Here is a 26,569-nt window from a genome sequence, read left to right as displayed (position 1 = left end):
GAGCCACCCAGGCGCCCAAGAATGGGCCCCTGGCGTTTTAATCCTCGGAGGTTTAAAGATAAACACTCAGTGGTTGACACACTGAGTCAACCCCTGAGTCTCAGGTGTCAGTGAGTCTCTAAAGAGCCCAGAGGACACCCCCCACCCCAAGTCCCACTTGACAGATTCCTCAGAGACCGGACAAATCCTAGGCCAGGTTGATACTTTTATGACAACGAAAATGCTTTAAATCGTGAAAAGTGAAAAACAACCTCATTAAATAAGATTCTTCCATTAATTAAGATTAAATAAATGAGGATTCTTCCATTTGGTGGATTTACATGCAGCTTTAAAATATCTGTACTTGTCGAAGTATACATTGGCATGGAAAGAAATTCGTTTTACTTACAATTGCAACTGAAAAAAAAGCAGATTACAAAATAGTATGAACAACGATCCCTGTTTTGTTAGAAATAAATATATTTTTTATATTTATTAAATATATAATTCTAGAATGATATGAACAAAAGTGTTGATAAGTGAATTTAATAGTCGTGTTTTTGTTTTTCTGTACATTGTAAACTTTTTGACGATGCAGTATGTTACTTCTGTAATTTTAATGAGTTTTTAAAAATACCTTCTAATTTAAATGCTCATGGAATGCTAAAGCAAAGTGCTATGATTTTTTTCTTAATTTTTTAAATGTTTATTTATTTTGGAGAGAGAGATAGAGCATGAGCAGGGGAGGGGAAGAGAGAGGGAGACAGAATCCAAAGCAGGCTCCAGGCTCTAAGCTGTCAGCACAGAGCGTAATGTGGGACTCAAACTCATGAGCTGTGAGATCATGACCTGGCCTGAAGTCGGACACTTAACCGGCTGAGCCAGCCAGGTGCCTCTGTGGCATGTTTATTTATTTTTTTTAATGTTTTATTTATTTTTGATACAGAGAGAGACAGAGCATGAGAGGGGGAGGGGCAGAGAGAGAAAGAGACACAGAACCGGAAGCAGGCTCCAGGCTCCAGGCTCCAGGCTCTGAGCTAGCTGTCAGCACAGAGCCTGATGCGGGGCTCGAACCCTCGGACGTGAGATCTGACCTGAGCCGAAGTCGGAGGCTTAACCAACAGAGCCACCCAGGCGCCCCTCTGTGGCATGTTTATAAAGGAGGGTCACAGTATGCTTTTCACTAAGAACTACATTTATGGGCCATGTTTTCAAATGTAACTGATTTTAAGTTGATATAAGTTGATACATAACCTTTTAGATGAATAAGGTTCATCTAAATGTGATTTAGGCAATTTGTTAAATTGATTTTGGCAATTTTGTGACCAAATGAGGAACTGCATTTTGGTGAGATATATTTGTAACTCTGATGAAATGCCTTGTTACTTCAGAGACAGAGAGCCTTAGATTGGAGTTGTAGTTATGCATCTGTATATATACCTGTGTGTGTAGACAAAAGACAATATTTTCTGAATTGGCGCAATAGTGACACAAAGTCAATGCATGCTATGAATATCTTTTAAAGAATTTTTTTAGCATAAGTAAATTATTAGTGATTTTAATAAGTTATGCCTAAGAAATGATCATTTTGAAATCAAGTTGTATAGGCCCTTCCTAAACCTTATAAGCAACTAGTATCAACCAAAAGTGGAATTAAGAGGAAAATCATTGCTCATTTATTTATACTAGTCTTATTAACTTTGTAAGACTTTTATGTCCCTTTATTTGTGTTATCTAGCACATAATTGGTAATAATAATGCAACCTTCTTAATCTGTTAGAGCCAGTAAATTTTAAAAGCTCTAAACTTAGAATTCCTGTTTCTTTAAAAAAAATTTTTTTTAATGTTTAGTTTTTTTGAGACAGAGAGAGACAGAGCAAGAGAGGGGGAGGGGCAGAGAGACAGGAAGACACAGAATCTGAAGCAGACTCCAGGCTCTGAGCTGTCAGCACAGAGCCCGAGGTGGGGCTTGAACCCACAAACATGAGATCATGACCTGAGCCAAAGTCAGAGGTTTAACTGACTGAACCACCCAGGCGCCTCTCTTTTCTTTTCTTTTTTTTTTTTAAGTTTATTTATTTTCAGAGAGAGATAGAGAATGAGTGGGGGAGAGTTGGAGAGAGACAGAAAGTAGGCCCCACACTGTCAGCACAGAGCCCAATGCAGGGTTTGAACTCAAGAACTGAGAGATTGTAACCTGAGCTGAAACCAAGAGTTAGTTGGACGCTTAACTGACTGAGCCACCCAGGTGCTCCTAGAATTTCTATTATCCCTTTATTTTTACTGTTTCCAACAAAAGAAAATGTCAGTTCTCAGTTTTAAAGAAATAGAAAACGTTTACTACAAAATTTAAAGCTACATTGATATTTTGATGTTTTGTAGAATGTAAAGATTATAAAAGTAAACTAATTGACAAATATTGAATGTTATATTGGTTTTTCGTGTCAAATCTTTTACTTTTTAAAATTTTTGCATATTTCTTTTCTTAGACTATATCTTATCCAAATACATTTTTCTTATTGTACTAAAATTTTTTTGGTAGAACTCCATAAGTTGGATATTATATTAAAAGGTTTGTAAATAGACGGGTGCCTGGCTGACCCATTCGGTAGAGCATGTAACCCTTGATCTCGTGGTCATGAGTTCAAGCCCCACAATCAGGGTAGAGATTGCTTAAAGAAAAGAAAAGCTTTGTAAATAGATAGACAGCTATTGCACATCAAAGTGTCAACTTCTTCATTTTAAAAGAACAGCTCTTTATTGCTATAATCTCCTTTATTTGTCTCTTATATTTTATTTTTCTAACCAGGATAAATTCATGAGAAAAGAAAGAGGATGGCATCTAGAATAAAGACCAGTTTCACTTTGATTCCCAACCAGAAATATAGACGTAGTAATCGTCGATCCAACAGCTATTCTTCCGACACCCATGGCTCAGATTCTCAGCCCTTATCAACATTTGGAAATTTTAAAGCCTTGCCATTGGAAATATTCCAAATAATCTTAAAATATCTGTCAGGTGAGGTCTGGGGACTATGAGTAGGTTATATAGACACTTGAACATTTTTTTCCTCAAGAACTAGTTTATCATCTTAGGCCCTGCTAGAATATTAATGTTGTTTACATTATGTTTATTTTCTAAAGTTTCATCATTGTTAAGCAAGGGATACCATGAAGGAAGTATGACACTCAATTTCTTTAAAGCATGCCTCTAATTATAATAACAACATGGTAACTTGACAGTTAATCCCTAAATATTTCCAATTCATTGAGCAGAAGATTTTAAACAATTTTAAGATTTTGCCCTTCCCCCCACTATTATTATATATTTTATTATTTAGTATTATTAATGAGCTAATTTATAAGTTAATAGATTGTACTAATGGTGATATTCTTATAATTAAGCCATTTATACATATGTATATATATTTCTTTTGGTAGTGAAGGATATCAGCATGCTAAGCATGGTGTCCAAAACCATCAGCCAGCACATCATGAATTATATCGCAACCTCATCGGGAAGCAAAAGACTTTTACTACAGGATTTTCATAACCTTGAGCTGCCTAGCAAGAGACAAGACTCTGCCATACTGGAACATTACAGATCTCTAGGTAATTTATGTAATGAGAATTGTAACAAGTAAAGAACTACACTTAATTAAGGGGATTTTATTAAACAATTCTGTAAGGCCTGTGGGAAATGGGGTATTTCTTAAAATGTGCCTATTTCTATGATGTTTTTATTTTTCCATATGAGGACTTCCTGATAATAATCCCTTATACTTATTTTCAAAGATGAGAGAATGCACTTTAAAGTATCAGTCCTTGTGATTTCATGTCCATACAATGTCACCTTTGCTTATTGTCTAGGTGGCTTATCAGTTTAGGAAATTGATGTGTTTTCTATGCTTTACTTCCTGTGTATCTAATGAGTTTTATCTTGAAACCTCTTTTCTCTTTCAACCATAATCTATAGTCCTTAAAATAGAAATGTTGTGGAAAACCACTTATTCTCTTATTGGGAACAATGTGTTTTTTTAAGTATTCTACACATTATGCTATAATTAACCTTATCAAAGGAAATTCTATATAATTTCTTCCCTTGATTTATAATCATTTATGTCTTTCACCCCATTCATTGATTTTATTCTCCCTCAAAGTGCTGAAATAAAATTCTAATTTTGACTTGACTAGTGACACTAGTTTAATTATGAAACTATAATTAACAAAAACATGGCAATAAAACCAAAAATTTAGTGGGACCCCTGAGTGGCTTAGTTAAGAATCTGACTTTGGCTCAGATCATGATGTCACAGTTCATGAGTTCAAGCTCTGTGGGGCTCCGTGCTGACAGCTCAGAGCTTGGAGCCTGCTTTGGATTCTGTGCCTCCCTCTCTCCCTGCCCCTCCTCCGCTCACATTCTGTTCTCTCTCTTATTCTAAAAAATAAATAAACATTAAAAAATTTTTTTAAATTAAGATGATGTTTTCAGGTTTTAAATAAAGGCATAATAGTTCAGCGATTATTACTTTTTACTAGCCCAAGGTTGCTTAGCTTTAAGATAATAAAGTAAGACTATATACATGTGTAAGTACATGAAAATGTGTTTGATAAGTACATATAATAAGATTAAATGAAAGATATATAATCTGATTGCAGTGTTACTGGTTTCAGTATTTATGATTAGACTTAGTAAAGCCTATAACAGAATATAGCAATGGCTTTTTGCTACTTGTCATTGTAAATTTCCTTTTTCAAACATCCTTAGTTGAAGAACAAATGGTGTGGTAGAAGAGCTTATTTTTTTTGGTTTTGGTCTCAAAGAATTTTTTTCTCTATGACCAAGACTCGGTCACTTAAATAGCAAAACAGCCTTAAGATAATTGTATAGATATCTGGTGAAAAAAATACAAATATGTATTGATCTTAATAGCCAGCTTTTAAAAATGGTTTTTTTCATGTATTGATTTCAACATTCCATTTAATTTTGGTGCAGACACCTGGCTTATGACTTATTCTTTAGGTAAGTGTTTGATGTACCTATTATTTTCTCATGTTGCCATCCCTATCTGATCTGTTCCTGTTTTCAGACATCAGAATAACATTTTCAGAATTCTGTGCTCTGAAGATTATAAATTTTAATTTGCTTCCTCGTACAAAACAGAGCAGATGGCCAGTGTGAAAAGAACATTACATCTGATTCTATTTTAGTGGGAAGAGATTTTAAAAGTTGGTCTCTAAAGGGTATAGCAGAGCACCTGTGTTAAAAAAATAAATAAGCCAGCCAGTACTGGTTTTTATGGTAAATTGCAATCCTTAAAAATAGGAGTTTTACATTAGAAAAAGCAACCAACATACAATTATAGCTTATAATTCCCCAGCTATGATATGCCATGGAACTGGATGCCAAAACATGAAAGGGAAAGAACTCAGCTTAAAAACCAAGCACTGAAAATGTCTTTTTATGTACAAAAATAAGAAGGGTTTATATTTCAAACGCAATTCTGGTCATGTGTTATCCAAACATAGCAACTTCTAAAAATAAATTGGATTCCCATAGATTCTGCAGAATTATATAAAGCAGTTATTATATGTGTTTAAAAATAAATGCAGCGAAGATAAAAATGGGAAAATTCATCATATTCAGGTATATATTTTCCTACCATATATTGTATTTTTAGTGTAAGGACAACATTGCCCTTATAGGAATGTTAACAGTGTGTTGCCATTTTAGGAAAACAGAACACATAAAGTTAGAGGAAACAAATCATATACTTCTGTCACTGTAGTTCACGTTACATATCTCACTGGGAAGTTGAATTTTCTTTTTAAAAATATCTGAACACAAAATTCTATACATTCTTAACATGTAAGCCCCATAAAAGGATATCTTTAAAGGAAGAAATGGATATTTCATCCAAACAGGATATTTTCTGTGATGAAAATAACTTCTAACCTCTGAAATTTTAAGTATTTAATGCTTAAAAAATTTTTTATTGGAGAAAGGAATACAAAATCTTTTTTTTTCATTCTTTCCATGTTTTACATTAACAACTCTTGAAACATTTTCTTTCATGAACATGACGTTAATTTCAAGAACTATTGGAATTTGTTTTCTTGAGAATAAAGATAATGTAAAGTTGCACTAGTGTATCTTTGTGTCTGTTATTGTATCTTTTTAAATCTAAATAATTTCCATATCTGTCTTATTATATCAATTTCATTATTTTTTTGTAAGATTTTATGCCACTTAGTGGACAATAGAGTATTTTTTTCATGTGTCTCTTTACTTTCTCAGGTCTGTTATTTAAAAGATGTACGTTGCTGCTACCCACAAGGGAAAGACTAAAGTACATTCACAAGATACTGGCAGAAGTAAGATCACACTTCTTAATTAGTTCATAATCTTGGTTTCCAGCAAAGTTATTTTTTAAAAAAAATTTAACGTTTATTCATTTTTGAAAGACAGAATGAGTGGGGAAGGGAGGAGAGAGAGAGACAGAGACAGAGACAGAGACAGAGACAGAGACAGAATGAGAAGCAGGCTCCAGGCTCTGAGCTATCAGCACAGAGCCCAATGCGGGGCTCAAACTCACACCAAATGAACCAGCCAGGTGCCCCTCCAGTAAAGATATTTTTAATGAATGTCTTATACTCATTTTAGATCCATCTTTGATTAGTAAAATTTCATAAGTTAGTACTAAAAGTTGATTGATGATAATCTAATACTATACCAAGTATCCAGAGATTATAAACCAACAAAGTACTGTCATCTTTTACTTATAGAACTATGTTTCAAATGTTTATTTATTTATTTATTTATTTATTTAGAGAGGGAGGGAGAGAGAATGAGCAGGGGAGGGGTAGAGGGAGAGAGAGAGAATCCCAAGCAGGCTCTGCACCAGCAGCACAAAGCCTGATGTGGGGCTCAATCCCACAAACCACGAGATCATAACCTGAGCTAAAATCAAGAGTTGGACACTTAATCAACCGAGCTACCCAGGCACCCCATAAAACAATTTTTGTGTATGACTAAGAATATCATTCAAGTTTATTAGGTTTATCAGATTATAAAAGTATTTTCACCTTAGATGAGAATCCTGAAGATGTTTTAAAGTGGTGATTTAGGTATTTTATTAAGATGAAATCATTTCTTACTGTTCAAATTTTCAAAAACATAGGAAAGCAGTTTTAATATTAAAATAGCAAAACTTTTATGATAATTTATGGCTTGGAAATGTGTAGCAGTGTGTTTAGGCATAATCTGTATAAGCTTTTGAGTTTCACTATACAAACCCAAATATACATCCAATGCTGACAGTTCAGTTCTACACTCAATCGTATGCAAACTGTTTCTGATGCATTAGCCTTTTTCCATGTCAGCATTTGCAAGGAGTTCAGGTCTATGTTATTGTAGCAGCTTCTCAGATGATCTTTCTACCATCGATTTCTTCACTTCCCAGGACATTCTGTATGTTGAATCTAGATTATTCTTCCTAAAGCCTCCCTTTCATCAAGTTAATTTTCTTCCATAAAAATCTTCCAGTGGCTACTCAGTTTCAGCAAGATAAGGTCCAAAGTCCATTTTAGGGTTCTCCCTGACAATGCAGCCTTACTTCGTACCACACTGAGCCGAGTTAAGCATGCCATACCTTTCGTCCCCTGTAAACCTTTTTATTCTTACGTCTATGCAATCTTGTCCTTATCATTTCCCTCACCTATCTTTTCTATTCATTTTATTTGCATCCTACTTTAAGATAGTGCTTTTCTTTTTCACATCCTTCAGAAGCTGTTTTGATCAAATTTATGTTGTTTCTGCTTTCGTAGTATCTGATATAGTGTAGATTTGGTCACTTTAATATTTATATGTATTCTAACCTGAATTGTCAAAATAATTTTATGTGCATGTATTTTATTCTTCTAAATAAATTATGAACTTGAAAACAGAGACTGTTTTATACTCTTTTGAGATCCCACCTATGTAACACATTGCTGGTTAGTTATTTAGCATTTTAATTTTAGCATTTAATTTTTCAGTACTGAAAAATTCCTGCATATTTCTATTAAATTTGAATGTCCAGTCATTGTACAGTCCCACTGAAAGAAAGGAATTAATAGTTGTTTCTTTACAGGTTTCCTGTTTTAAATTCAGTGGCTGTGCAGCTCCTATCCAATGTTTAGGATTACCATGTTATGGCCTGTTTTTACAGGTACATTTTTAAATTTTATTTTATTTTTTATAGGTACATTTCTTGAAAAAAGAAGAAAAGGAATGTTTTTTGAAATATTAACAAGTAGAGCATGTAATCTATCTTTCTGTAGGTTAATAAAAATAATCTAGAAGAGAACAAAATTAAAGATTTGAGGATGTGTTAATCTAATAGTGTGTTTGCCACCTCCAATTTTTTCTTGAATTTCTCAATGGTAAGAACATTTAACATTTATTTGCTCTATATCAATATTTTTGACATTTCTAGCCAGACTGGTAATCTTGTGGGGTGGTGTGTGTGTGTGTGTGTGTGTGTGTGTGTGTGTGTGTGTGTTATGAAGTTTTAGTCTTGAGCTAGTTATTTAAAATGTGATTTTAGGCATCCCTGGGTGGCTCAGTTGGTTAAGCATTGGACTTTGGCTCAAGTCATGATCTTGCAGTTCAAGGGTTCAAGCCCAGCATCGGGCTCTGTGCTGACAGCTCAGAGCCTGGAGCCTGCTTTAGATTCTGTGCCTCCCTCTCTCTCTGCCCTTCCCTTGCTCATGCTTTGTCTGTCTCTCTCTTAAAAATAAATAAACATTAAAAAAATTTTTTAAAATAAGCATTAAAAAATGTGATTTTAGAAATGAAAAAAATTGTGACTTTAGGGGATGAGAGCTGTGTTAACTAACATTATTGTAGGAATTATTTTGTAATATATACATATATAAAATTTCTACATGGTACACTTTCAACCTACACAATGTTAATATGTCAATTATATCTCAAGTAAGTTGATAAAAAAGAAATAAACTACATGATTTTTTAAAGTTTTTGACTAATCTTTTATTATAAATAAAGAAGATAACAATAGTATTATTTAATGTTATTCAATACTAATGACATATTATTAATCTATTACATTGTTCTAAGCAGTTTAAATGTACAGTTTACCCTTGAACAACACAGGTTTGAACTGTCCAGGTCTACTTATACACAGATTTTTTTCAATAAATCAGTATAGATAAATGTAGTACCTCTTTCTTATGATTTTCTTTTTCTTTTTATCTTTTTGAGAGAGAGAGGGAAGGAGGGAAAGGGGCAGAGAGAGAGGGAGACAGAGGATCTGAAGCAGTCCCTGCACTGTCAGCAGAGAGCCTATGCAGGACTCAAACTCACAAACCGCAGGATTATCACCTGAGCTAAAGTTGGACACTTCACCAACTGAGCCACCCAGGCACCCCCTTATGATTTTCTTAATAACATTTTCTTTTTTCTTACCTTATTGCAAGAATACAGTATATAATACGTATAACATACAAAATATGTCAATTAACTGTTTATGTTATTGGTAAGGCTTGTAGTCAACAGTAGTCTATTAATAGTTAAGTTTTTGGAGAGCCAAAACTCTATGTGGATTTTCAACTGTCCAGGGATGTCAGCGCCCCAGCCCCTGCGTTGTTCAAGAATCAACTGTAAGAACTTATTTAAAGCTTAAACAACCTTACAAGGTTTATAACAATCTTGCTCTATATCCCATCCTGCTAGCCACCATCTGCCTGCCCAGATTCCAGGGACCTAGGCCCTCCTACTATCCCTCTTCTAAGATAGACTTTTGTTTTGGGGGAGAGGATCGGGACAACTAATATAAATACATATATTCATATAAAGTTCAAAATGTACCAAATTGTATAAAGTAAAAAGTAAGTCTCCCAACAAGGCCTGTTCCTTGTCTACCGAGTTCCCTTCAACAGAAGTAACTGTTGTTAGCAGTTTCTTCTATGTCCTTCCAGAGAAAGTGAGATTAATTTTTAAACTACTAAAATCCAGCTCAAATATTTTAAGAAAAATTTATATGGTTAATCAACCTTTTGAAAATCTGACTATAGTGGTATACCATTTGAATTTCCTTTTCATATATGTATAACTTTACATTCTGGTTTGTTCAATGATAATTATTAAACTCTGTCCTAATAAAAACTTTTTGCTTGTTCACATCAAAATGTCATAATTGTTATATTAAAATGAAATAATTATCATTTGTATGTAATATCATAAATGATAGCTAGAGGAGGTTAAAGGGATTCTGTTGTCCTCTAAAACTAAACTACAGTATGTTGTGAGTCAGATATCTAATGCTGTGTTTTAGGGTTTTGGCTTTGTTATTTTACTCAAGCTGTCAGAGTTCAGGATTCAGTACCATTTGAAAGTTCTCTGAAAGGATACTCCCTTTACAACCAAAAAGAAACTGGATTTTGGAGCATTTCTAGGATTTGCTTATATAAATTTTCTTATTAAACATTCCATAGTGGATAAAAATTGCACATCACCTCAATCATGTGCTATAGCAGTTATGCTCATAAGGCAGCAGTGACTTACATTTTGATTTGATGGTCTGAACATCTGCAATGTTTCCTTTATTTTATTATTCTCAGACCTTAACAGCAGGTTGGGATGAACTTGAGTGCCATCGTGTGTATAACTTCTTATGTGAGCTGACTAATCTCTCCCGCAAGATGCAGGCCGTTGTCTGCAGCAAACCAGGTAAAAAACTACAATTAACAGATAATATTATACAGATATTAAAATGGGGGGGGAGTGGGGGCCTAGGTGGCTCAGTCAGTTGAGGGTCAGACTTTGGCTCAGGTCATGATCTCATGGTTCATGAGTTCTAGACCCACTGTCAGGCTCTGTGCTGACCACTCAGAGCCTGAAGCCTGCTTCAGATTCTGTGTCTCCTTCTCTCTCTGCTCCTCCCCCACTCACACTCTGTCTCTCTCTCTCTCTCTCTCCTCCTCCTCCTCAAAAAGAAATAAACATCTAAAAAAATTTTTTAATATAAGAACAGGGGCACCTGGGTGGCTCAGTCAGTTAAGCATCCAACTTCAGACATAAAAGAGAATGAAGTCTTGGTGCATGCTAAAATGGATGAAATTGGAAAGCATGCTATGTGAAATAAGTCAGACACAAAAGGACAGATGTGTGATTCCACTTAAATGAGGCACCTCAAAGAAGCAAATTCATAAAAACAGAAAGCAGATTAGAGGTTATTAGGAACTGGGAGCAGAGGGAAACAGGAGTTGTTGCTTAATGGTTATAGAGTTTGTTTGAGGTGATAAAGAGTTCTGGAAATAAACAGTTATAAAATGGTTGAACAATATCATGAATATAATTGAGGCCATTGTATTATATACTTTAAAAATGGTTAGGATGGGGGGCGCCTGGGTGGCTCAGTCGGTTAAGTGGCTGACTTCGGCTCAGGTCATGATCTCACAGTTAGTGGGTTTGAGCCCTGCATCGGGCTTTGTGCTGATCGTGCAGAGCTTAGAACCTGCTTCTGATTCTATGTCTTCCTCTCTCCCTGACCCTCTTCCACTCACAATCAGTGTCTCTCTCTCAAAAATAAATAAATAAAATGTTACAAAAAATTTTAATGGTTAAGATGGTAAACATTATGTTATATATACTTATATATATATAAATATATACCACAATTTTTAAAAATTAATAATGTAATAGATTTTTAAAGTTTATTTAAGTAATCTCTATACTCAACATGGGTTATGAACTCATGACCCCAAGATCAAGAGTCTCATGGTCTTCCTACTAAGCCAGCCAGGTGCCCAATGATACAATAGATTATAAACTTTTGAATTATATACTTTAAATGGGTGCATTATATGGTATGTAAATTACATATATTTCAATAAGTCTGTCTTAAGAAACAAACACAAGATTCCACTTCATTCCACCAGAATGGCTAGAATCAAAAAGTCAAATAATAACAAATGTTGGCAAGAATGTGGAGAAATTGGAGCCCTTACACATTGCTGGTCAGGATGTAAGATGGTGCAGCCACTTTGGAAAGCAGTCCGGCAATTCCTCAAAGGATTAAGCATAGAGTTACTAGATGACCCAGAAATTCCACTCCTAGGTATTTCCCAAGAGAAATGAAAACATATGTCCACACAGAAACTGGTAGACAAATGTAATAGCCAAAAGGTAGAAACAACCCAAATATCCATCAGTGGGTGAATGGATAAACAAGATGAGGTATATCTATGCAATGGAATATTATTTGGCAAAAAAAAAAAAATGAAGTAAGTACTGATAGATACCATAACATGGATGAACCTTAAAAACATGCCAAGTTTTGTAGTTATGAACATTTAAAGTTACTTGCTTTGTATATTGCTATAGTAAAGGAATGTTGTGCATTAAAAAAAATGCCAAGAAAAAAAAAGACCAAAAAAAACATGCTATATGATTTCATTCACATGAAAATCCAGAAATAGGCAATCTTTAGAGACAGGATAGATTGTTGTTGCTTAAGGCTAGGGGTGGTAAATAATGGAGGGATGGGGGGGATGATAGCTAAAAGAACAGGATTTCTTTTTGAGGTGATGAAAAGGTTCTATGGGGCACCTGGGTGGCTCAGTTGGTAGAGCATCCAGCTTCGGTTCAGGTCATGATCTCACGGTTCATGGGTTCGAGCCCCACATCAGGCTCTGTGCTGACCACTAGCTTAGAGTCTGGAGCCTGTCTTTGGAGTCTGTGTCTCCCTCTTTCTCTGACCCTTCCCTGCTCACACTGTCTCTCTCTTTCTCAAAAAAATAGTGAAACATTTTTTTAAAAGTTAAAAAAAAATGAAAAGGTTCTAAAATTGACTTGATGCTGGCTGTACATATCTGTGAATATACTAAAAGCCACTCATTCGTATGGTGTGTAAAGTATATCTCAATAAAATTGTTTAAAAAATAATCCCTTGACAATCTAAAATTTTTACAGAGGAAAATGAAATCGCACTTTCAGTACAAAACATGTTACAGATGTCTATCACTTACCTAGCCAATATGCACATCAGTCTTTCTAGGAAGAATGGTTTACAATTCTTTTGTCTTCATAGGAAGTGCCCGAAAACTGGAGTTAAGGATCAGACTATTCTGTAGGAATGTCCTGCTTGATCACTGGATACATGAAAGTGATTCTGCTTTTTGGTTGACACGTATATTAAAACCATGGCCAATGGTCAATCAGGCAAGATTATTGTATATCATCTTTGGACCAACATCTCCTCAAGATGGTGAGCATCCATTTTTCAGGGATGTATGCTACAAAACTAGTTAACTACTTTTGCTTTAGGAATCATATCTTTTGTACCTGCTCAGTTTCATCATTCCTAATGACTACACTGTGTTTCATGATTTCATAGATGTGCACTACATTAGCTTATGCATTACTTAAGACTGCGGGCCATTACCAAATATATTCCCATCATCTCTGGTATACCTAAAAATCACTACATTTTATTTCTAAACATTACCTTAACTCAATATTATGTTTGCTGCTGGAGGGAACTCATAATGCCTTTAAAGCACAGTAGCCATTGAAATTAATGTTTTGGGTGCATAATATGATTATTTGCATTTTCTCCTTTCTAATTAAGTTCTACTTAGATTAATGTTAAAATTAGTGTGCAGTTCTTTGGTTCACATTGTCTCTGTCAGGAAGTAACCAGTTTAAAGTATACTGAATAGCAGCAGGAAGCCAATCTGGGATAAAATGTTATGTGTAATTCACAAAGCAAATTGATCATAGGTAAATAATCAAAAATTGACTGGATTACTGTGTTTTGGTATAAATGTTTGAAAGATACTCAAATACAGCATGCTGGACATCAATAGATTTGATTTGATTTTAGTAAGATTACATCAATTGTTTACTACAATTTCTATTGCAGGAATAGCATTGTCTTTGAACTAGAAACACAATTCTACTTGGTGAAACTACCTTTACTTCATTTAGCTTTTGTTGCTATGCTTCATCACATCAGCCAGAGACATTCAAACTTACACTGTTATCAAAATTGACTTTCATTATGAAAGTTAAAATGAAAGTAGCATATATAAGCAATGGGAATTTCATTATGCAATCCAATTTCGTTTTTAAACAATCCATGAAGACTTTATCATAAGTCCACTATTCTGTCATAGCCTAGTTTTTGTTTCAATTATCTAGGACAGGTGGTTTGGCAGAAAATGATAGAAGAATCTACAGATGAATCCAGTCTTAAAGGTTTGGCTGGTGCCATTAGATTACTATATGACACAGGCACCAAAGAGTGGACAGCAGATGATGTTATCAGTCTTGTAGATGAACTATCAGGTAAAAATTCATATTTGCCACATAGAATAATAGAAGTGTATTCTTGGAATATGGTTATCAAATTGTAAGAATAATTCTATGGGTAATAAGTGAATTATCTATTCCAGATCACTAAATATTCTAAAGTATTTAAAGAGTTTGGCATTATGTTTGAAGAGAATACATATAATCAATATACTTTCCTCCAATTGCCAATATTTATGTATATATACTTATATATAATTTATATATTTATATATAATAATTATATATAATATAATTATATTATTATAATATATATTGTATATAATATATATTTATTACTATTACTATTGAAAGTTTCATGAATTTAATTAGCTCAATTATTCTCAGTTTGCAAATTCTCCCAAACACCCTCTTAGTAAGACTGTGTGAGAAGAAAACTCTCTCCCGTTGGCGAGAAAAAGGAAAACAGTTTTTCCCATTCTTGCAGAACCCTTCAGATTCTAAAGCTTTTAAGATTTCTTTCCTTCCACAGAATTAGACTATCTCGCCTTTTGATCTATGTGCAGGGGAAATGCTTTGACTATATTATTAGGACGTTTGTAAAAGTCGCCACAACTTGGCAATAATCTCTGTCTCTAGTTGAATGCTGTAATTGTACAACTAAAGCACTTTTTTCTGAGCTTGGCACTAGTTGTATTTCCAAAAAAGTGATATAATATTGCATGTTCTTAAGGGTGTATACTAGACCTATTATATAATTTTTCACTAAATAACTGCTCTTCCTCTAATAAAAGTGGTTCCCCGTGAGTGGCTTCTAGAGAATAATGCACGTCTCCTAATCCTAAGTGGGAACAACATCTGTTTCACTTTCATGGCTAGTAAAGCTGTAAATGGACGGGCCATTGAACTGGCAAAGCTGATAGTCTTTTTGGCTTTGGTAAGTAAAAGACAAGTTTTTCTCTAGCAATTTAAAATTATAGTTTCCCTACCAGGGAGCTGCCCTGAAGGAACTGAAATATTTCAAAACATTTTGAAAGAATAAGTATTTAAGCATATATTTTAATGTATACTTTAAAATTTCAAATACATGTAATATCATATTTGGAAACATTCCTTATATTAACCTTTCCCCACTTCATGTCTATATTGTCATTATACAGCTCTGCCAAATTATATTCTTTTTTTTAAGTCTCATTTTTTAAAAACACTCTTTATGATTTGCTTCAAAATAATTAGTGGGCAAAAGGGAAAGGATGCAAAATTAAATGGTAGTAGAGGGGAGACAAGATTGGTAATTGTTGAAGTTAGGGAATGTATATGAGGGGTTCAGTATACTGTTATTTCCACTTTTGTATAGTTAAAATGTTTTTCAAAATAAAACATTAAAAATATGTTTAATATGCATTCATTTAACACAAATTGAGTGTTTTGTTTTGAGCCATACGCTGTGTAAGATTCTAAGACTATGGAAATTGGGGTCCCTGGTTGGCTCAGTCAGTTGGGCATCTGACTCTTGGTTTCAGCTCAGGTTATGATCTTCTGGTTCCTGGGATCAAGCCCTGTGTCAGGCTCCGCGTTAATGGCGTAGAACCTGCTTGGGATTCTCTTTCTCCGTCTCTCTCTCTCTCTGCCCTTCCCCCGCTTGTGTTCTCTCTCTCTCTCAAAATAAATAAACATTAAAAAATACTTATTAAAAACGATGGAGATTAGTAGAACAAATAAATCTCTGACAAAAAGTGGCTTAAGGTCTTTTAAGAGATTATCAGTTTACTTATTTATAAATAAATTCAATGTGATAAGTACAAAAATATATGTACAAATAGAAATAGAGGTAGCAGAGAGGAGCCAATATTAGGTGAATATAGAGCACAGACAAAGCTTCCCCAATCCTAGTAGAAATAGGTTTTTAAAAATGAATAGAAGTTTGCCAGAAGATTGGGGGAGGGGGTTGCAAATTATTCAAGCATGTACCTGCACGTATTACATAGGAATCTCATTTATTTGGCTACCGTCACAGATGCCACCCCACCAGTGCTTCAAAAGCAACAGGAATTGGGGCACCTGGGTGGCTCAGTCGGGTAAGCATCCGGCGTTGGCTCAGGTCATGATCTCACGGTTCGTGGGTTTGAGCCCCGCGTCGGGCTCTGTGCTGACAGCTAGCTCAGAGCCTGGAGCCTGCTTCGGATTCTGTGTCTCCCTCTCTCTCTGACCCTCCCCTGCTCATACTGTCTCTCAAAAGTAAATAAAAAACATAAAAAAATAAAAATACTTGCTATTGTTTAAAAAAAAAGCAACAAGAATAGTCTTCCAATTGACTATTATGAGGAGTGTAATCCATTTCCTATGAAATGGAGACCAGGATCTTTACCAACTCAACTGCTTTAAACATGAATGAAACCTCTGTGGCTCTTCTTAAAATGTGAAACTGTGAAGAAAACTGTAAATTAACTGAATTCTCAATATAAGTATTTATTTTAATAATTAAGCAGATTCCCTCAGAGGGAGGAAGAAATGGAACTGCCTAGCTATATTCAAAGGCCTGTAAACAGTTCAGTATTATTTCTGGAGTAAAATGTTCAGAGGAAGAGGAGGTAAGGTTAGATAGGAAGGGCTTTGTCAGCCCTCCTGTGGAGCTTGAACACACCCTCTAGTAGGGAGCTGCTGAAAAGGTTTAGGAAGGCGAGTTGACATGATCAGTTTCTAAGTTTGTGGAAGTTTACTTTGGCAGCACTATAGCAAGTGGAATGAAGAGGAAGTCACTAAGGATGACTTCCCCACAAAATCTCCGATAAACATCATAATTCTGATCCTTAACTTTCTCTAAATGGCCTCAGATTTGTCTCTTCTTTGTCTTCATTTACAGTGGTGTTCATAAGCCATTGTATGTGTGGGGTAAGCCATCTCCTAGAATTGATTGCGAGCTCTTTGACATCCAGGACTATGTCACTTACTTCATCCATAGTTCCTGGAACAGTGCCTGCTACACAGTGCAAAGTCAACAAATCTTTCCTGTCAGATTTACATTATAACTAAATGTGAGTGCTCGCTTCGGCAGCACATATACTAACTAAATGTGACACTACTACATGGTTTATTTTCATGCTGTTTATTGTTTGGCTCTGTGATTTAAGTTGGCCATTTAGAAAGTAAACCTTTGTTCTTTAAGCCACTCTTAACTATTAACATGTAATCTTTAAATATCTTATCTTTTAAATAATAGAGATGTAAACATCCCTATAACTCTTACAGTAGATAGTTGATAATACCAAAGTGCTCTTGCCTATTAAAATTTTTTGTTTGTTACCCTTGTTGGATTCCTAGAAAATAGAAGCCCTATCCTAATGGCTTAACCATTGTATCCCTAGCTCTTAGCATCTGCTCAGTAAATTTTACTGATTGAATGACAGAATGAACATATGTCTATTTTTTATATGTTTCATAATTATTTGTGGTGTTCTTACATTAATAAATTATATACTATTATAATCTTGAACAAAGCTTTTACTTACCTCACACTTTTTTTCTACTAAAATTGTACCATTTGAAAACAAAGAGGAATTAGATGTAAGAACATTTCCCGCTTATAAACTCAATATGATGTCATGTGTAATAAATCATGTTAAGACATAAACCATCATTATTAAAACCATGTTCAAATTCGACAGTTTCCTTTACATGAAGACTTACCATAATTCTTTTTATATCTAAATCAGGTGTGTGAGAAAGAACTATACTGCATGGACTGGGCAGTTAAAATGACGCAAAAAGTCTGTAAAGTCTTTAGCACTCCAGTGGAAAGAAGTAACTTCCTGCAGAAGGTGGCAAATGCATTTGCATGTGTTACAATGGAAATGCTGCAGTCGATTATGTCTGGTGAGTGTACACGTAGAAGGTGCACAGGTGTGAATAAAATGCATTCTAATCTCCACTTAAAACATAATTCTGTGCAGACTTTTACTTCTCAACTAAGAATAGAAGGAGCAGACATTTTTTGTTTGTTTTTCCTTGAGATATATTTAGTTCCTGATTTTGCTACTTTTTAAATCTGGTATGATTTTAATGGAAAACATAAAGTTGAAGAGTCTGCTCCGGAAGGAACTCATTTCAGTTTTGCACAGTAAAACGTTAACTTGCTCACTTACCAACTATCATAATCATCATAATAGTATCCTATATATTTTAGTTTCAATGCATATTATTGTATAGTTTCACTAGCTAGCCAACATACTAATCAACCCTGTTTTGCAGGTGAGAAAACTAGGTCTTAGAGAAATTACTTGACTTGCCCAAAGTCATATAGTTAGAGGCAGTACAGCATGAACCAGCACCCTTTTCTTCTGACTCCCTAGTCAGTGCTCATATGTAATTCCCTAATGTGGCTAATGTGGTTAGTAAAGGGGTTAGTAAAGGTCATTAATTAGTCTTCTATTACACATTACTAGGGAAAATTGGAACATCTTGTTCTGAATAACTCATAGATTTAAAATTTTAACTGTGATTTTCTTTTCCCTACTGTCCATTCCTGTGTGTGGCATATAGGAGACCATGATGAAGATGACAGAAACTTTTTGAATCTGTTCCATCTTGTGCATGCTCAGGCTAACTTCCATAAGGAAGTCTTGTATTTGACCATGAATACTCTTTCTGCCTAAATACTCAGAAAGCCTTGCATTTAGAGAATACCTCACTGAACTAACCATTAGAAGAGTGCTACTTTTCCACACTCAGAGAACAGCATCCATGGGACTTTTTGTCACCTAAGTAACCTAAGAACTCAAAAGCTGCATAGAATTTTAGAGGCAACTACTTACACCATTATTAATATAAAAATTACAGACATCCCCAAGAATGTATTGAGATTTCTCTGGAAAACAAGTTGTGCGCCTCCAGATTTTGAGAAACCTAACACCCAACTAAATAGAGCATTAGTGTCAAAGAATCTGGGGCCAACCTGTATGTGTGGATGTTCGAAGCAAGGGAAAATTCTGGTTTATAGGTAGTGATGTCTCAAATTCACTAAATGACTTGTATCTGTTCACTTTGCTTAGACTGTGTAGACGTAACCTAAAATGTTTTGTGAAGATTTGCAATATGATGTTTTGGGATGTACAGATATAAATCACATTTTTTACCACCTTTTGGCATATGATTACAAAGAACATGTTTTGCATGAGCTAACAGATCAAAAACTAAAGGAAGTGTGTGGTATACGTACTCACGCAGATATATGTATGTCTCTCTCTATATATACATACAAACACACACTTCCTTCTTTACGACAGAAGTCTATAAATAAAGGAAAGTCTATATTGTCTTTTTTTTTTTAATGATTATTTTTGAGAGAGAGAGAGAGACAGAGCGCAAGTGGGGCAGGAGCAGAGAGAGAGGGAGACGGAATCTGATTGAGGCTCCAGGCTCTGAGCTGTCAGCACAGAGCCCAACATGGGGCTCGCACGATCCGTGAGATCATGACCTGAGCAGAAGTCGGATGCTCAACTGATTGAGCCACCCAGACGTCCCAATTAAATCATCTTTTATTCCTTCCTGAAGATTAGAGTAAAATGCTGCAAGTAAGTGAGAATATAAAATGAAAGTACTTATTCTGCTGCCAGAACAATCTTCACAAGTAATTTGCACTCTTTCCTAAAGCTTTCCTCCCAAAGAGCAGGACTTGAAGGGAAGTGGAAGCATGCATGGGTAGAGCAACCCAGGAGAGAGCGGGGTTTTCATTCAAGTAAATGGTTTCCAAGAAGCTGCGGGACTATTTCAGTCTAAGAAGCATCTGCCACCACTTTTACTATTAAAATAGAAACTAATAGTGTCTCAGGGGGCCGAAATCATGCTGGAGCCCTCCGGGATCTCCCGTTTTCTTCTCCTTGGGTTGGTCATTTTATTTCTGCTAAAGACACAATTCCCACTGGAAAGGACGCTGGCTTTCTTTCCCTAAGTCCTTGGCTTAACTCATTTCTGCAACTGATGAAGGAAAGGAACACTAGAAAATTTAGAAATTACTCATAGAAATGGGATGTAAATTGTGAGAAATTCTCAAGTATTCGGCATGAGGGACTCTGAGATTTAATAGGATTGAGGAAGAGTGAAAATTTTGGGGAAAATATAAATTGTGATAATAAGATTTTACTCTATTTCAGCAGCAAAAGTATTTTCCTTCATTTTTGGAGTGTCAGAAATTAACTACCTTTTCCTGACGGATAATCCCACTATACTTCCACTGATGGCAGGAATTTTCTTCTGACCCAGCTGGGTCAGTCATTTGAGTGTCCGACTTCAGATCAGGTCATGATCTCGCAGTTCGTGGGTTTGAGCCCCACATCAGGTTCTCTGCTCTCCATGCTGAGCATGATTCAGATCCTCTGTCCCCATCACTCTCTGCCTCTCCCTCACTCGTGTGCTCTCTCTCTCTTTCTCCCTGAAAATAAATAAACACTAAAAAAAAGAATTCACCCACATTTAAATTAGAAAGATTAAAAGTTGGCAGATACCAGAGTACTTGATTTTAACCTTTTCTTCTCCCTCTCTCACTCTTTTTCCTGTACACGCTTTGGACAATCTAATCCATTTATTTATGAAAACATTGGTGATTCCAAGTTGCCAATATACCTATTAGATTATTTGGGGAGAAAAAAGGCAAATAGGGGAAAAGGAAATTTTAAAGACCCGTGAATATTTTTAGTATCTTACTAAATAGATGTTGTTTCATTCTCTTAGAAATTTGGCATTGTGAAGTTTCCTTGAATTCCGTGAAATTTCCTTGAATTCCGTAAAGTTTCCTTGAATTCCTTGAATTATCTCAGTCTCCACACCAGTTATTTTCAGCACATTTACAAAAGAAGCGTGGTTTAACTTAAAACATTTTTAAGAATTTATTTATTTTAAGTATGCTCCATACCTAATGTGAGACTTGAACTCACGACCCCGAGATCAAGAACCACAGGCTCTACCAACTGAAAGGTCAGGCGCCCCTTCACTTAAACATTTTTGGTGCAGATTTTGAATCTCGTTATAACTTGAATGGACTTGACTGCTGCCATACAATGTTTTAAAAACATTACTGTATTATCCCCGATAATTGTGAGACTATTATCTCATCCACCCCAAAATTTGGAACATAAAAAAATCTCATCCACCCCCAAATTTTGGAAAAAAATTCATTCTTTAGGTGTAATAGATAAATGAAAATAAAATGAAAATTAAAAGCTACCATTAAAAAGTAAACTGACAAGTTCTTCATTGAGTTATTAATACGTAAAAATAACATTGAAACCAAACTTGCAATTTCCTTAGTGCAGCAGCCCAGTTTTTTGCCAAATACATCTGTCATCAGAATGAAGTGTGATATCCGATGTTGAAGTAGGAGATTAACTTGCAAAAGCACATGTTATTATCATTGGTTTGGATGTTTAAGCGATGATGTAAATGCTCCTAGTGCCACCAAAAAAAACCAAAATGAAAATTGCAAAATGAATAGCCTAACAATACGCGAGGACTGGCCACTTCTAACTTTAGAACAGTCGTAACATGACAACGTGAGCTGCTAACAGGCTAGATCCTTTATCCCATATCTTTTTCTAAATTAGAAGATCGACCTGATCTTCTAACTCTTTTTTACCTTTTACTAGTGATTTCCTCAGTCTCCTCGGACTTTCATTTGATGCTGATTTTTACTTCTACTAGAAGGCAAACCCAAGCATTATATCTATCTTTACCTTTCTTTCTAAACACACACAACACCATATTGACACACTAAGGATACTTCTTTTCCTAGAAACTCATCTAAAGTTTATATCTTGTGACAAATATACTACACCTTAAGAGACCAGGGAACATCTATCTAACCTTAACACTTTCTAAAAAAATAATTCTGTCTCATGCCCTGCGGATCCCTTAACTTCTTTATCACATTCACAGTGCAGGCAGTCAGTTACTAAATGTGGGCAGCAGTTCAATCACTCAAGAAATTCAAGGGGTTTCCTGTCAGGCTGTTCTCCGTAGCATGAACAACAGACACCTTACTTCACACTTTCCCCATCTTCTGATGACTTAGTTCATGCTTCCAGTTCTTCCGTTCAAAGATTTTTATTGCCAGGATAATCATTCACCTCAGGTGGAGATAAGAGCAAGATGAGGTTTATAGGAAAAGATGCAACTGGAAGAACCATCTTACGTCAATAAAAAACAAACCTTAACCTCTTTGTGTGATTATTGCTCAGGAGTTCACCTCTTTAAGTGAATGGTACCCAATTACACGATTACAGATTTCTTTGTCAGTAACTATTGTGACGGGTAAAAACAGAAAACCGTTGTACTCTTTGGTTATTGGTCACCTTACTAGCACTGTCACGTCTTTCAATTCCACTAGCAGGTGGCAGCGAAACCTATAAGAAATTAGGTTATGGACATATGTTTCTTTGCTGATTGAAACATCACTAAGATAGGAAAGATGACCTGAAAAACTATTGGATAGTCTTCTCTAGGTTAAAAAAAAAAAAGTGCCAAAGTACTAAGAACACATTTTATTTACATCAAGAAAGCAAATATAACTTCAGAAAATTCCTTAAGTAACCAGAGACTTTAAAAAAGCTTTAGTGTGGTCCTTGAAAGGCTTTCATATAAATATGTACAAAACTGAAAAATATGCATTGTTAAAATATTGTATTTATGGTAGAGTGTCTTTGATACCTAAATATTTAATATTTGCTAAATTTTATTTAATTTGTTATTTATTCATATTAATAAAAAATGAAAATTAAAAACACTTTAACTTGTTCAGAGTTTTGTCATTATGCAAGTCATTGAATGTAACTCCTTTAAATTATTTCTTATGAAGGAACTTATTTTTATTTAAGTTGTTAATTATAGCTCTACCATGATAAAACACAAAACATCTTAATATAATGTTGCAATAAGCTATATATTTATGTATACTTATGCTTAATACTATAGTATATAAATTAATTAGATAATTTCATTTACTACCAACAACTCATAAATTGAACAATAATCTATAAGTAGATCAATGTTCTTTTTTTAATGTTTTTTTATTTATTTTTGAGAGACAGAGAGAGACAGTGTGAGCAGGGGAGGGTCAGAGAGAGAGGGAAACAGAATCTGAAGCAGGCTCCAGGCTCTGAGCTAGCTGTCAGCACAGAGCCCAACGCGGGGCTCAAACCCACGAACTGTGAGATCATGACCTGAGCCGAAGCCGGACGCTTAACCGACTGAGCCACCCAGGCGCCCCAAGTAGATCAATATTCTGTACTATTCTGCTATTTAATGCAGAGACCAAATTCCAAGCAATTAATATTACAAATACTACAATTATCACAGTTTAACATTAAGTTTCAAAAAACAAAATATGTGATCAAGTATTGTGGATTGATTACCTGCAATTTCCCATGACAACAAGATCTGTTTTTCTAAGAACAAAAAAGTTCTTAAATATTTCTAGATGTATCTGCATGTTTGCGTTTATAATGGAAGTTGTGGCAACGGCCTTTTCTGTTTCCTCTTTTATATGTGACTTTGGGTTTTATTTTTGTTTAAAATATATGGGAGCAAGACTAACTTAGAAGAGGTCATTCTAGGGGCGCCTGGGTGGCTCAGTCGGTTAAGCCTCCGACTTCGGCTCAGGTCAGATCTCACATTCGTGAGTTCGTGGGTTCGAGCCCCGCCTCGGGCTCTGTGCTGAGCTCTAGCTCAGCGCCTGGAGCCTGCTTCCAGTTCTGTGTCTCCTTCTCTCTCTGACCCTCCCCCTCTCATGCTCTGTCTCGCTCTGTATCAAAAATAAATAAAACATTTAAAAAAAAAGAAGAGGTCATTCTAGGCTTACAAGTATTTGGAGTGTGATAATGCAGAGAAAGACCATTTTCCACTTCAGCTATGCTTACTTTTTATTTGGGGAAGTTCCCTTTTTTTTTTTTTTTTTTAGTAATTTAACATTAAAATGGTACTTTTAAGGGATTTGAAATCAGAATAATGCTAACTTTATTAATTTTTTGAATAATGCTAATTTTAAGCCTTTTAAAAGCAAATTTCTGAAATTTATAAATCATGTCATGCCAAGCTATGAATTCAAAAAGTTTGGATATGATTCTGTATACCCAGAACAATGAATCTTAGATAGTTCAAAACTTAGTAATATTTATTTATTATTTTCCTTTAGTGTGTTATGCGGAGATTTTAATATCACCCCCAAAAACCAGAGACCGCCAGGGAGGCCGAGGCACGCATGCAAAAGCAAAGGGCTTTATTACAGGCCTAGGCTCACCCGGGGCCTAAACTCGGGCTCACAGACTTTATCGGCGTGGTGGGTCCATGCTGAGAGCCCCGAACACAGGAGGGGTAGGGCTTTTATGAGTTTGGGAAGGGGGAGTTACAGGAAATTGTGACATAGGTACAGTGATCCAATTATTATTATAATACAATATTATTGACAGCAGATTTATCCAATCACAACATTTAGAGTGTTAGCCAGTTACAGAGTAGGCCTAGGACCCAGGACCCTCACGTAGGGTGTAACTAGCCTTAAGCAATAACTGATTACCTATAGCTTCTATTTCTAGGCCTGCCCTTCAGAATGTTAAGGGTATTACAAGGGTGGTCGCTCTTGCCTTGGGCAATGTGTGCCCTTCTGTTGTCTCAAACCTGCGTCCTTACAAGCCCAACATACATCCTCTTTCTCCTGAAATAAAATACATCACCTTCCCATACAAATTTCTATTTTTTGTCAAAAAAGCAGGAATTAGTATAATGCTGCATTAACTATTTTCTAAGTAATCTACAATTATTTAGAGGTGTTTTTTTACTGCATCGATGTGGGCCAAATATAATACCCACTTTATAGGACAGGATTGCCTTATGACAGATTTATAAAATTTATACAAAACTTTATATTACAGGGGTGCCTGGGTGGCTCATTCAGTTAAACGTCTGACTTGATTTTGGCCCAGATCATGATCTCATGGTTCGTGGGTTTGAGCCCTGCATTGAGCTCTAGCACTGACAACATGGAGCCTGCTTGGGATTCTCTCTCTCTCTCTCTCTCTCTCTCGCTCTCGCTCTCTCGCTCTCTCGTTCTCTCTCTGCTCCTTCCCTATGCATGCATGTGCGTTCTCTCTCTCAGATATAACATTTTTAAAAAACCTTTACATTACTTAAGTAACTCTTTTCAGTGTTTTATTGTGTATTAGGATGCCAATATACAAATAGTTTAAGTATGAGATTTAAAAATGTATTGAACTGATGAACACAGTAAGATTCTATTATAAACTGGCAAATTCTAGCATGGGTAGAAGCATAAAGTCCTAAAATTTCTTCCAAAATGTAATTACTTATTTTTTAAAACCATAGTATTTCACAAGCAATATGGGTACCCTTTCTGTGCTCAGCCTGCACACAATACCAGTGATATGTATCAGTGGGCTAGGACTAAAATTGCTGATCATTTTCACTGAATTGTTTAGTCATTTCAACTCTGCATGAATCCAGGCTAAAGAGCCTTGACCTCATAGAACTTCAGAGTGAACTCGGTTAGAGACTAAAAGTTGAAGATTCATACCACTATAATTAACTGTGTAACTTGGACCCCCTCCAAAATACTGATGCTTGCCCTAAAGTAGAAAAATTTTAGTGTGAAACACGAAGTTATGCCAAAGTCAGAGGAATGTTTTCCTGGGAAATGTCATGTCAAGGACTCCCCAGATAACTGAAGATCATCCCTTGTAAGGACGCAGGTCTGAAACTGACTCCATGAGACAATAGAAGGGCACACATTGCCCAAGGCAGGAGGGACCACCCTTGTAACACCCTTAACATTCCGAAGGGCAGGCCTAGAAATAGAAGCTATAGGTAATCAGTTATTGCTTAAGTTATCACTTAAGTTATTGCTTAAGTAATCACGTAATTTGTTGCCAAGACAATACCCCTAGAGTAGTGTATTTTTCTTGGCCAGAATTTTAAAATGCAAGTTTTCCATTTTAATTGGATCATATATTGTATTGCCTCAATTATATTCCTTTTTAAAACATGGAAATTGAACACAGTATTATAAATAAGAACTATTATGTTAATCTCTCTCCTTGTTTATTTTTATGCTAGAAAGGAAAATCAAATGTAGAACCATTATGATGGGCTTTTCAAAGGAATGGGTACCACAGATTTGAGGCCCAAGTGTACTCTGGATTCCAAAATATATAGTTTCTTCAACCCTAATTGGACAAAGAAATATGTTGAAAGTCTTTTTCCAGAAAAGGAACA

At 35.4% G+C, this 26,569-nt stretch overlaps 1 protein-coding gene across 1 annotated transcript in view; it reads left to right on the top strand.

Moving 5' to 3' along the window:
• The window catches only part of FBXO47 (F-box protein 47), a 20,326-nt gene extending 735 nt beyond the window's left edge, over nt 1–19,591 (top strand). The window contains exons 2-12 of the mRNA XM_029928207.1: nt 2,789–2,998; nt 3,421–3,591; nt 4,976–5,002; nt 6,278–6,354; nt 8,112–8,189; nt 10,603–10,711; nt 13,074–13,250; nt 14,186–14,332; nt 15,091–15,233; nt 18,010–18,169; nt 18,836–19,591. Coding sequence (XP_029784067.1) covers nt 2,815–2,998; nt 3,421–3,591; nt 4,976–5,002; nt 6,278–6,354; nt 8,112–8,189; nt 10,603–10,711; nt 13,074–13,250; nt 14,186–14,332; nt 15,091–15,233; nt 18,010–18,169; nt 18,836–18,948 — 1,386 coding nt within the window. The 5' untranslated portion in view covers nt 2,789–2,814 and the 3' untranslated portion in view covers nt 18,949–19,591. The remainder of the gene's footprint in view (nt 1–2,788; nt 2,999–3,420; nt 3,592–4,975; nt 5,003–6,277; nt 6,355–8,111; nt 8,190–10,602; nt 10,712–13,073; nt 13,251–14,185; nt 14,333–15,090; nt 15,234–18,009; nt 18,170–18,835) is intronic.
• Nucleotides 19,592–26,569: the final 6,978 nt, after the last annotated feature.

This window comes from Suricata suricatta, chromosome 17, assembly GCF_006229205.1.
Source record: "Suricata suricatta isolate VVHF042 chromosome 17, meerkat_22Aug2017_6uvM2_HiC, whole genome shotgun sequence".
NCBI classification, from domain to species: domain Eukaryota; kingdom Metazoa; phylum Chordata; class Mammalia; order Carnivora; family Herpestidae; genus Suricata; species Suricata suricatta.
This window is presented reverse-complemented; position numbering and strand designations above follow the sequence as displayed.